Here is a 12,208-nt window from a genome sequence, read left to right on the forward strand (position 1 = left end):
ACACAACTCACTCATCTCAACATCACTTTACCTTTAGTAACAGCTGGTATTTCATAATTCTCTGCACAGGTTTTATTAGCAAGTCTGTGAGCTGAAGTCTGTGGCCCAGGCGTTGCTTTAGATCCTGAGAGTTGTAAAACAAACATTTTTGCTTGTTCAGTTAGAAAGACCTTTGTTTTGTTGAGTTAGAAACACAGCATTCATAGCAGTATATGGAGAAAAAAAATATATATATAAACAAGGACATATCAGTATTAACTGTTATCAGACCAGAAATTGGCAAAAGTTAGAGAAGAATCTAATTTTCAATTTGCAAAAGCTAAAGTCCTTCCCCTTATCACCCTTGCTTCCAAGGTATTCCCTTCTGCAAGCATGTTTCATCTCTTTTTTTTGACAAGGCTGCAGATTGAAATGTAATTTTTCAGTCAAAGGTTGTATACAGCCTATTTTCAACAGTGACTTCTGCTCGTCCAGAATTGCTATTCCATATAAAATACACTGGTAACTGCCTGGGCTAAGGCTAGTAAGGATAAGACTCTACTGATTAATTATTATCTTATACCTAACCTTTAGTTTTCATTCTCTAGGAGTCTATCAGATTTGAGAAATCAGAACAGAAATGGCAAGCAATTGTAATTGAAAACATTAACAACAATATCTGCTGCATTTTTTTGTTTTGTTTTGTTTTCTTGTTTGATCAACAGATTTGATAATCCTTCACATATCCTCTCTCAGGGACTTACCTCAAAAAACGTATCAATGTACTCTGAGACAATGTGCTCAGACTTTGGTTTGTTTTGGCAGTAAACTATGTACATGTGCAACCTTCTCTCCTAGAAGAATAAAGATACAGAATGATACACCATTATCAAAAAAAAACCACACACCAGATTGAAATGGAGTACTACTTTAAGAAGTACAGCAGTTCCAATGTATGAACTTAGAAAGGAAAAGAAGTAGTTACACATGCAGAAACTACAGATCTGAAAACACAATTATTTGGGAACATCATTATGATTTTAGAAAGGCAACACAAGTGAAAAAAATTCCCACAGCTGCAAATTCTCCTGAAAAACAGGTGTTCAGAGATGACAGCTCTGCAGGTCCCACAATAAAATTAAGCATGAAAATAGTTATATTTTTCTTTTACCAAGAGCTATGGGAGGTTGGACAAGATGACCTCACAGTGATCCCTTCCAACCTTAACCATTCCATGAGTCTGTAATGGAGCCTTTGACATACAGTATTTTTTATTCTATTTGAATTATCTGATTATTATTCAAATCTATTAGAATAATAACCTCCTCCCATTTACATGTACAGAACAGTTAGGAGAAAACTTTCATGTCTTTTATTTAGTATTGGGTGTCCTACTGGAGTTTGGGTGGGGATGTAGGTGACGAAGCCTGGAAATGGAGGCACAAGTATTTTTTAAATCTGATTCTTTATTTTGTGCATGTACTTTTAACATCAAAGCAACAAAGAAAAAGAGAGGAAATAACTTCACCTTTTAAGATTCATTCTTGATTACTGACCTTGCTGTTTAAGAAGTACAGACATACCTACTTCAAAATCTTTCCTATCACTTTGCTAGGATTGGTTTGCTGTTAGAGGCTTTGCTTCCCAGAGACTTACAGAGTACTGATCAGTGAAGATAAATGGTAAGAAAGAAATGGAAAAATAAGATGGAGATTGGAAAGGACACAGGACACAGATTAAGAACAGGAACTGAATCATGTTCTAGCCAATAGGGTTTTGCTAGAGGATGCTGTAATAGCATCACAGCTTGCCTTTCCATCTGGAGTGGTAAAGGTGCCTTTCGAAGACAACTCAGTTACAAATAATACCAGGAGAAAGAAAGTAAAACAGCAATCAGAAACAGGGAGAGCTACTTCCTGCAGGTTTCCCACTTTGCCAGTGACAAATTCTCAGAAGGGGAAAGGATACAGAATTGGAATGCACTCAAACTGGAATAAGAACGAGCCTCTTTCCTATTTTTATTTCTTATATTCCATGCTACTGCATGGACACCTGGGATTAGAAGGCAGGGGTCACACGAAGTGACAATTCCCTTGCACTGAAGTGTAACTGAATAGAGAAATGGGGCCCACATTCATGTCCCCTCTCCAGAGGAAGGTACTGGGGACAAAGACTAGAGCATATACTCATTCTATTTATAAGCTCTTAAAAGCTATCTCTCCACCTCTTACCACGAAGAACATTGTACAGCACTTTCTTAACAGTATTCTACTTAATAACCAAACATGTTGGTCAGTAGCAGCAATAGTTTGCCAACAGACATTTGCACTTACATGTTTAACAAACAGGGATCCCAGCTTTTCTGGATCTTCAAGGCACTTCTCCAACTCTCCTAAAAAGAAGCTGAACATAAACAGAATAAACACTTTTTTTTTTTCTGACAGTACACATTATAGCAACAGGTAATTGCAAGGCAAAGTGATCGTACTGCAAGGCAAGACACTTTGTGTCCCCTATCAGCAGCTATGGATATTAATGCATGTCCAAACTGACAATGGTAACAGTGTAATATTTCAATATAGTTTTTCAAAAGGACATGCTGAATCCACGTCAAGATGAAAAAAAGCCCTGGCATTCACTAACAAAATTATCAAATTTCATATATATTGACTGAAAGCTTCCCCCTTCCTAGTCTGAATGCTTGAGATGCTAATATTTCCATGCTAACCACCCCTAACAAATTCTTTAGACTGCATTGTTAGAGAGAAAGCCATGTACAAAGTTCTGTTCACATTAGAGATCCTCAGTTGAGGTAGTTGCTATATATATACATATATATACATGCATCCTTCTTTAAAGCAAATCTTCACACCAACATCTGTAAGCTGAATTTACATTTTCTACAACTCAAAGCACAAAACCAACTGCATTTACCTTGTATCTGAATATCTGAAGAAATAAAATAATTTCTTAAAGCCAGTCTAATACTTTTTAGGTACAATACGTACTCTCTGTGCCAGTCATAAATCTGGTGAATGTTTCCAAACACAATCTTGTCTTTGCCTTTCATATCATCAGGTACGCCATCTTCCTTCATAAGTGCCATATAACCCTGCAACAGTGCAAGTGAATTCACTGTGAACATTCTTACTTAAAAAAAGTGAGTTGTCTTTTAATCCCCCTTTTCCCAGAAGATGTCCAATGGCAACAACTTGCTTGGGACACAAAACCAAACCAGAAAACTGCTCTGTAACAGCATAACATAAGGCACAGACACAAAGTATCACAAATTGACCTGAGGCTGTCTACACATCAGTGCCCCGTGCTAGAAAAATGAATTCACTCTGGCTAATTTAGCCTGCGTGAATGGGCTCACAGCATGAAGGAAACTTCCACAGGCTTCTCCTTACTGCCTGAAGCAGCTGCAATGCCTTGCCAAGTGGGGCTGCTCCTGAGCACAAGTGCAGCTTTGCTTGGGGTCTCTTACATCAGTCACTCACGCTAACCCCACACCAAAGTGCCCTGAGGAGGAAAGCACTGCTCGTGGGACTGCACTGAACGGACTACTGCTTGCAGTATGAGCAAACCAAACACAAAAAATCTGAAAATCAATTGTTAGCAAGCATTCTGGCTGCAATAAAGTCCTTCTTACATTTTCCTATAGTCCCATATTATTTTTGGTGTCTACACAGTCGTCTCACTGAGCAATTCTATCATATAGTTAGATCTGGGAGTGTTTTTAAATTCTGCAATATTCATGCAACTCTATTCCTTCCTTTTTTCCCCCCCCTAATACTTCTATTCCTAAATAGGCAGGTTGGGTTTTGGTTTGCCACGTATATGTTTCAATGTCTAGCATTTTCACCTGAAATTATTTTGTTAGTTACAAAAATACATCTATTTGTAGACTCCTAATTCACCCTTTAAATACTGTAAAAATATTATCAAGAGTGTGTGATCTTTCCTTCTCTCCCTCCCTCCAAAATAGAGTTTAAGAATTGAACCTTATTAGGCTAAAATTGACTGTCATGCTCATTCTTTCTGCTCTTCCAAATGCATCTTCTTGGTAGCTGAAGACTGAAGGGAGATGTGTGATGTTATCTCATTTTACGGCAGGGGAAGCTAGGAAGTCTAAGAGAAGCCTAGCAGTAGGAGAGGAAGGAGGACTTTCAAGTCTTGGATAGCTGCTCTGTATGCTGAGCCACAATGCTTTTTTAAAAAAAAAACTTAGATGTGCTAAATAAACCCACTATCTACCAGAGTAACATTAGGCCAGAGGTAGTGTTTTTACAAAAAAGAAAAAGTCAAAGAACTACACTCCTCAAGAGAACAACAAGGTGGACAGAACAACAAGGTGGACACAGTAACAGGAAGAAAGGAATAAAATCTGATGTAGTATTTTAATACATTAAAAGCCCGCAGGAGGGAAACTTTCACATTTTTAGTCTCTTCCTGTGTCTCATTTTGAAAAACATAATGAGGTTCAAGCTGCACAGCTGGTTAGTAACACACTTAAAAAAAAAGAAGAAATCACGAGAATTAAAACCATCATACCTCAACTACATAGCCCAGATCTCGCACATAATCTCGCTCTGTCTCCACTAATTCCTGTAAGACATAGCTACAGTGGAAGGAAAAAGGTGAACGCATATTAAAAAATGAAAGAGATTTTTCAAGAGGATTAATGGCATACAACTTTTTAGACATTTGCAGTCACATATGTTTGATAGGCAGAACTGAAGTGGAAGAATTAATGCACATTGGTTCTTAGCAAGATACTGCTTTGACTTTGAAACTGGACAAGGCTCGCTTCTGTTTATCTAAAGTCAGATGTTTTCTTAAACGTGACATTAGAATTAAACATTTAACTATTGTTTAAAATAAAATGCTATTATGTCTCTGGTCTGGAGACTCTTAGCCATATAGATGGTTATTTCTACACACAAGTTTAAAAAATTTGAAACCAGGCATGTTTTTATTCTACCATGGTAACAGTTTACTACTATATAGAGAAATTAACCATGGGTTGGAATAGAATGAGGGGAATGACCATTTTTTGTAAGCCTAATAAACCTTTGGACATTTAAAGATCAGCATCTTCCCAAATAAATGAGAGTGACATGCAGCAGAAGTCAAACACAGATATGACTAGAATTAAAAATCACAGATTGAATGTCACAGAGAAATGTGACCACAAGCTTAACATCTAAGACAAGTCCTCCCACTTTCACACTAACAGCTTCTGCTGCCAGTTCAAAATGAGCATTGTTAAAAAAAAAAAAAGGAAAAATTGTAAAAAATTGGTCTTACTGTCGTCTTTTCAAGGAGCTGGATTTCCTTTCCTCCATCTCATCTATGGGTGACGAGGAGGATAGAAGGGAGTTATCTGAAGGGTTGAAGGACGGACTGCTGCTGTCACCTTGATCTACCAACAAGGAACTTGGACGGTCCTCCAGAGCCTGAGAAGGTATTCAAGACAGTCAGCAACAATGATTTATTTCTCCTTTACTCACAAGACACATTACAAGCAGCTGTATAGAGCAATCTATGGGAGATAATTACTTTAATGTATCTTGGCAAAGCAGGTCACAAGCCTCCAGGAAACCAGCCAACAATATGGCTTTCCATGATAACTGAGCCTTTGAAGCACATTTGAGAAGCACATTTGAGATGACAGTCTTTCTTTCACAGGAAAAGAAAGGAGCTGAATTGGTTTGAGCAGCAATGGCTAAAAGTCAGACTATCCTGCTCAGGATGTAAGTACTTCCATAGTGGGAGCAACACAAATGTGTCTTCATGGCCAGGGATTAAACTAAATCTGTCATATTTGACTTCTGGCATATACAAATTACTTCCAACAATAAATAGGACATCTTTAAAGGAGATTTTTATGATGTTACATTTTTAATACAATAGAAGCAGCATTCTTTGTCAGACATTTTGGTTATCTTAATAACTAGCCAAAATAGTGTCTTAGTGAAGAAAATAATGACTTCTACACTGTCAATGGTGCTTTTGAGCTTGTTCAGATCCTAGAAAAGAGTCCTTGTATCCTCTGCCAGATACACTATCTCCCTTGCATGGATTCCACAGGCTTCTGTTTGTATAAAAGATGAAAAAGCAATGGGAGAAATAATACTAACATTTTCTATGAAGTATTCATTTGATTTCTTTAATTCAAGCCCATAATCTTGGATCAAGCTACAGCTATGTATCACATTTTCCTTGCATGTAATACAGCCTTAACGCAAGACACATTTACTTCACCGGGGTGGGGTTCAGCTATAATTTTTTTTTCTTTCCCCACAAAAATAAAAACCAATAATGATATGACTTGCCCAAAACCCAGGGGAAGCTGACCCTTGGCTAAAACTGTGAAATGAGAACATCTCCCCAAAGGACTATATGCACGGATCATTAAGTTATATCCACTGCTAGGCAGCCTGAAAGACACATGGACTACCAAACTTTCCATTTACAAAACACTGTGTTGCATTTTCCCATAGATTACTTCTTATTCACCCTTCTGGTATAAGAGAAGTAAAAAGCAAAGTGAATACCCGAGAGAGTACAGTAATTATTTTATGTAATAATGTAATTCTCTCTGAATGAGAAAACAGAAAATAAATTTTTTAATTCTGAAACTCAAAGCTTCTTAAATTTAGAATGAACCTGGAAAATATCAACCTCTGATAACATGGGGCTGCCATGCTGCAATTCTTTTTAGTTTTCACAAAGGCACTTCATGTTGAGCCCAACAGGGGCTATGCTGCAAAAGCTGGATTTAAAGGTTTTGAGGAAATCCAGAATTGCTGAGGGACCTCTTGAGACCATATAGTCCAATCTCAAACAGGGTCAGCTAGAGAAGTTTTTCTCAGATTGGGTCAAGCTGGATTTTGATTACAAAGGGCCTTCCTGGAATTATGCATATAATGAGAATCTTCAGAAACAAGAAAACTTTAAAACATGTCAACTAGAATCTTCAGAAACATGGAAACTTTAAAACATAGAAACTTGGAAAAGCTGATACAAATTCCGCCTAATCGATTTGTTAGCAAGGATGGAGGCACCGACATGCAAAATGATCCCTTTACTCTTTTACTTATTTCTTCATTATCATGTTGACTAAAGAGCAACTAGATAACATAAATGTTTCTGCTGTTAGGGTTACCTACTTTACTGAGGACCATCATAAGATTTGCAATAAATTTAGTTTCAGGGATTCTTCTCAGAAAGGTCTATTAGTCTAAGACCCTGGGTCTTTGCATTTAGTCTACTAATAGGACATTTTCTTTTTACTAACAGGACATACTTAGTAAATTTTCTACCTGTTTTCTTTCTAGTTTCTCTTATTTATTGCTTTTTGCTCCTCTATATAGCCATTTACCTATTCAGTAAATGCTTTTACAAAAGAATGCGTACAAAATGACCCCATACATCAACCCAGAAAGGGAACCCAGACTTTTGAAATAAGACAGAAAATTTTAGGAGTCAATGTAAAACATGCAGGTTTTCTTTGAATAGCAAGCTGAGGCTTGAAGACACAACTTCTTTAGACACATGCACCTGCTGGTCAGTCTCACCATTTTACTTTTGACGAGCTCCTCAATTGCACTGACGAGTTCGGCAGCACTGGGCGTCTCGGAGCTGGTTGGCCGCACCAACAATCGAGACGATGTCTGTGCAATGACACAAAGGAAGGAGAACCCCAGAGTTAGCCTGGTACTTGCTCAAGGATCAAGAGACTTCCTTCACTTCTGTCAGACAAAGGTACCCAACAGGTACTGTCAGTGTCATACAACACTAAGATCATCCCTTCCAACTTGAGCAACTGGAGTTGGAAGTTTCAAGAAAACCCCACAGAAGTTAAATGCTGGGATAAAAATTCCTGTTCCTACAGGCAATAGAAGTCAAGGAAATATAATTGCTGATAATTGCTGACAAATAGCTATGAAAATTTCCTGAGCTGACCCAATGGACAACAGTTTGTTAACCTATTTTATTGCTGCTTAAACAAAGCAACAACTGCAGAGCAGTAAGAGAAATCAAGAAGATTTGAAATAAAGGAGGAAGCATTATTATGTTAAGAAAAAATAAACCAGTAATTCAGGGGCATTTACTTTTCTAAAGGAGCTGGGGTATATTGCCCAGATTCAGATGGGAAATTGAGCTCACCATTCCTTGTGCCATCCATTTTTTCCAATGGTATGTGTAGAGCACAGAAGATCTCTGGCCTCATAAGCTATAAAATGCCAGTTTATAGATACAACTGAAGGTAAAAGGTGTTCACAGTAAAGGATTCTGGGAGAAGGCCATTAAATTCAGCCACAGTAATTTGCAAACAGAGTTGTTTGCATATTACATTTATCAGTTAGTAACTGGAAGGTGGAAACAGGGTGTAATATGAACCATACTTCATATTACAAACAGCACAGTGAACATCTTGCAGCACAGGGTGAGCTGTCCTGCAAACATTTCCAACAAACCGGACAAAGAAACGGCATGAATAATGACTCAACACAAGAGGTTCTGCTCAAATCAAGCATGGGTGTAACAAGACTCCCCATAAGTAAATAAAGAAAAAAAAAAAAGAAGAAAGAATACACAGATTTTAGGTAGTTTGCCTTGTATTTGCCTTATTTGGAAAGGAAAAACAGGGGTTGGGTAAGCAAAGGAAATAAAGATAACTTTAAACGGAAAGATATGGGAACTGAGCCAAAGCAGAGACAGAACACAAGTCAACATAATGCTGCATCAGAGTTTACAAAAAGAGAAAACAAAAAGCGAAAATAATTAGTTTCATATTAACACAACTGATCTTGAAACTTTTAACACTGCTTATCCAAAAATTAAATGCAAATGACTTGTAAACTGCCATCAAATGCAAATCCATGACGTGCGCAATGATTCTGCTGAATGGAAGAATGCATATAGTGTGTAGATGAGCTCTTAGGGGAGAAAATGATTGTGTTATTTAGTGCTCTTGGACAAATCAGCATGGCCTAGCACATGATGTTTGCATGCACACCGAAAACTGAGCAATCCCACAGCTGGCCTGTCTTTTAGGCAATTTACATGCTCCTGACATCTGACTGTTGACCAGGTTTTCCAAAGCTGCGCCTGTATGCGGGTTTTCACTTTGGATGCGGAGCTCAGCTTAGTCTTACAAAACACTGTCAGTGTCAGAATCAGGTTCTGGTGATGGTCTCTTTTATTTCTCTGTTGGGGTATATGGGATGTGAGGCAAAACTTCAGAACTGTGATTCCCAGGACCTGTGGTTATAGCACATATTATCTGAAAAAGAAGGAGCTGCACAGATAAAACTCCTTGCTGACTTTCCTGATGATGTACTCTGGGAGCAGAATACAACCCTTGCCCAGAAAAGAAGGGAAAACTGGAGTGAGCAACTGAGCTCAGGCAGGTATGAGATGCTACTAAGGGCCCACAGGAGGCTGGGAAGAGATGAAGAAACCCAGCAAAGAGGGAGTTTCCAGCAGGAGCTCTGGAGAGAAAGAAATGCTTGCAGGGAGGCACAGCTGAATGCCAAGTCTCTGAGGTCACAGAAAGGAGGAGACATTCCTTGGGATCTGGAGTAGCTGAGCAACCCAAGAAACCACCCAGCATGGCAGGAATGTGAAGAAGGACTCCATCCAGAAGGCAGACAACTGGGAACTTGTTTGCAAGCCTTTTATTAAATCAGTAACTATCAATAGAGCCAACTACCTTCTCCTGGGTAAAACCTTGCTCTGGCTTCTCACTTCTGTGTTCCAATAAAGCATTTACTTTAGGTGCTAGAAGTTGGTGGTATGTGATCTTGAGGGAGACACACACAACCTCCCAGGATGCCCTATGAGGGGACCTTTTGCCTCCCACCACGAAGGACAAATATTGCATAATAACAAGACATCACAGAAGAATCACTATTTGCATGCTTTGAAAAATTATGGTATAATATTAACTTTACCAAATTTTAACTTCTCTGAAGTCTCTGCATGTAGTTTCAGCTACTTTAAAAACTGTCCCAACATGTTTTTACTGAAGTGGGTGCATGTTAATCTTTTAAGAAGTTGTGCTGGTTTTGGCTGGGGTAGAGTTAATTTTCTTCAGTGGCTGGTATGGGGCAGCATTTTGGATTTGTGCTAAAAAAAGTGTTGATAATACAGAGATGTTTTTGTTATTGCTGAGCAGGGCTTACACAGAGCCAAGGCCTTTTCTGCTTTTTGTACTGCCATGCTGGTGAGGAAGTTGGGGGTGCTTGGGAGGTTGGGTGGAGATACAGCCAGGACAGGTGACCCAAACTGACCAAAGAGATATTCAAGACCATGTGACCTCATGCTCAGTGTATAAAGTGGAGGGAAGGAGGAGGAAAGGGGGGGGACATTTGGAGTGATGATGTTTCTCTTCCCAAGTCACCGTTACACCTGATGGAGCCCTGCTCTCCCGGAGATGGCTGAACACCTGCCTGCCCATGGGAAGCAGTGAATCAATTCCTTGTTTTGCTTTGCTTGTGTGCATGGTTTTTGCTTAATCTCAATCCACGAGTTTTCTATCCTTTACTCGACCTGTTCTCTCCCTGATCCCACTGGTGGGGGAGTAAGCAAGCAGCTGTGTGGTATTTGGTGGCTGGCTGGGGTTAAACCACAATGGAAGTGAAAATGAAATTTACTGGAGATGGAAAGTTACTCAAAGCTGCTCTTACTCCGCTGTGGTAAGGGTCTGACTTTGCACCAGAAATACATAAGTAAGCAGATGCTAGTTTACAAGCATATCCCTTCACAAATATGTGTGTGTACATATATATATATATATATATAGTGTTCTTGCTATGTAAGGAAGTCTGTAATGAAGTTAATTTTTCTCTGGAGCACTTTTTATAATATTTGTATTTCAATTGTTTTCTGTCACTGAAGGAACATGCAAATATGGCAGCTCATCAGCAGGAGCTTAAACATATTTTCACCAACATTATTTTCATCTTATTTCTAAAACTGAGATTATTCTAGCAAGAAAACATTCTCTCAGGTCTGAAAGCTGGCCTATTTTTGCTTATTTTGTTTCAGGAATATTTCCCAGTATAATAACTCTTCAACTTGTATGTTACACTTTGTCAATTCAGAAAACATGTAGGAATTGAATACACACAGAGCATAAGAACCAGCCATTTTGATCCTACTAACAACAGCTTCAGGGATGAGTGAGATTCTCACTGAAAGGCAGGGTTTTAGAAAGGAAAAAAAAAAACAAACAAAAATAAGATCCACTAAAGTTATTAATAAAATCTGCCCCACTGAGAACAGAGAGCAAGCAGTCACAAAATTCACTAACAATATTCAGTGCTGTAGATTAAAAAGGTTAAAAATTTTAAGGAGCAAAATGGCAAGAAAACAATAATGTGATTATCTGCCGCACAAGTCCAGATTATTTCCATTCTAAACACCTCCATTTCCAGACTAGATACGTGTCCCCTAAATGTCTGATCCAGGTTCAAAATTGAAATAAACCCTCACAATGTATGAACATCATAACATTAAAGAAAAACAGATCATATGCAAGTGAGATTTTCTTCATGCAGTTACTACCTACATCCAAAGTTTCATTACCAGTGCAAAATTTTTACCCTCAATTTTAATGTGCCTTTGTTTGTAAAAAACCGATGAATTATGTGCTGGTTTTGGCTGGGGTAGAGTTAAATTTCTTCCCAGAAGCTGGTATGGGGCCATGTTTAGGATTTGTGCTGGAAACAGTGTTGATAACTCAGAGGTGTTTTAGCTATTGAGGAGCGGAGCTCACACAGCACTAAGGCCTTTATGTTTCTCACCCCACCCCACCAGCAATGAGAATGGGGGGGGCACAAAGAGTTGGGAGGGGACACAGTCAGGACAGCTGACCTCAACTGACCAAAGGGATATTCCAGACCATATGGCAACATCCTCAGCATATAAAGCTGGGGGAAGAAAAAGGAAGGGGGGGACGTTTTGAATGATGGCGTTTATCTTCCCAAGTCACCGCTACACATGATGGAGCCCTGCTCTCCTGGGGATGGCTGAACACCTGTCAGTCTATGGGAAGTGGTGAATGAACTCCTTGTTTTGCCTTGCTTGTGTGCACAGCTTTTACTTTACCTATTAAACTGTCTTTATTTCAACCCAAGAGTTTTTTTCACTGTTCCCCTTCTGATTCTCACGGGGACAGTAGAACAGTGACTGTGTGGGGCTTAGTTGCTGGCTG

At 38.8% G+C, this 12,208-nt stretch overlaps 1 protein-coding gene across 1 annotated transcript in view; it reads right to left on the bottom strand.

Moving 5' to 3' along the window:
• TRIO (trio Rho guanine nucleotide exchange factor) overlaps positions 1–12,208 on the bottom strand; it is a 248,805-nt gene that overhangs the window by 20,818 nt on the left and 215,779 nt on the right. The window contains 7 exon segments of the mRNA XM_069004019.1: positions 32–124; positions 744–833; positions 2,313–2,382; positions 2,988–3,091; positions 4,534–4,600; positions 5,290–5,438; positions 7,563–7,658. Coding sequence (XP_068860120.1) covers positions 32–124; positions 744–833; positions 2,313–2,382; positions 2,988–3,091; positions 4,534–4,600; positions 5,290–5,438; positions 7,563–7,658 — 669 coding nt within the window.

This window comes from Aphelocoma coerulescens, chromosome 2 (genome assembly GCF_041296385.1).
Source record: "Aphelocoma coerulescens isolate FSJ_1873_10779 chromosome 2, UR_Acoe_1.0, whole genome shotgun sequence".
Lineage (NCBI taxonomy): Eukaryota > Metazoa > Chordata > Aves > Passeriformes > Corvidae > Aphelocoma > Aphelocoma coerulescens.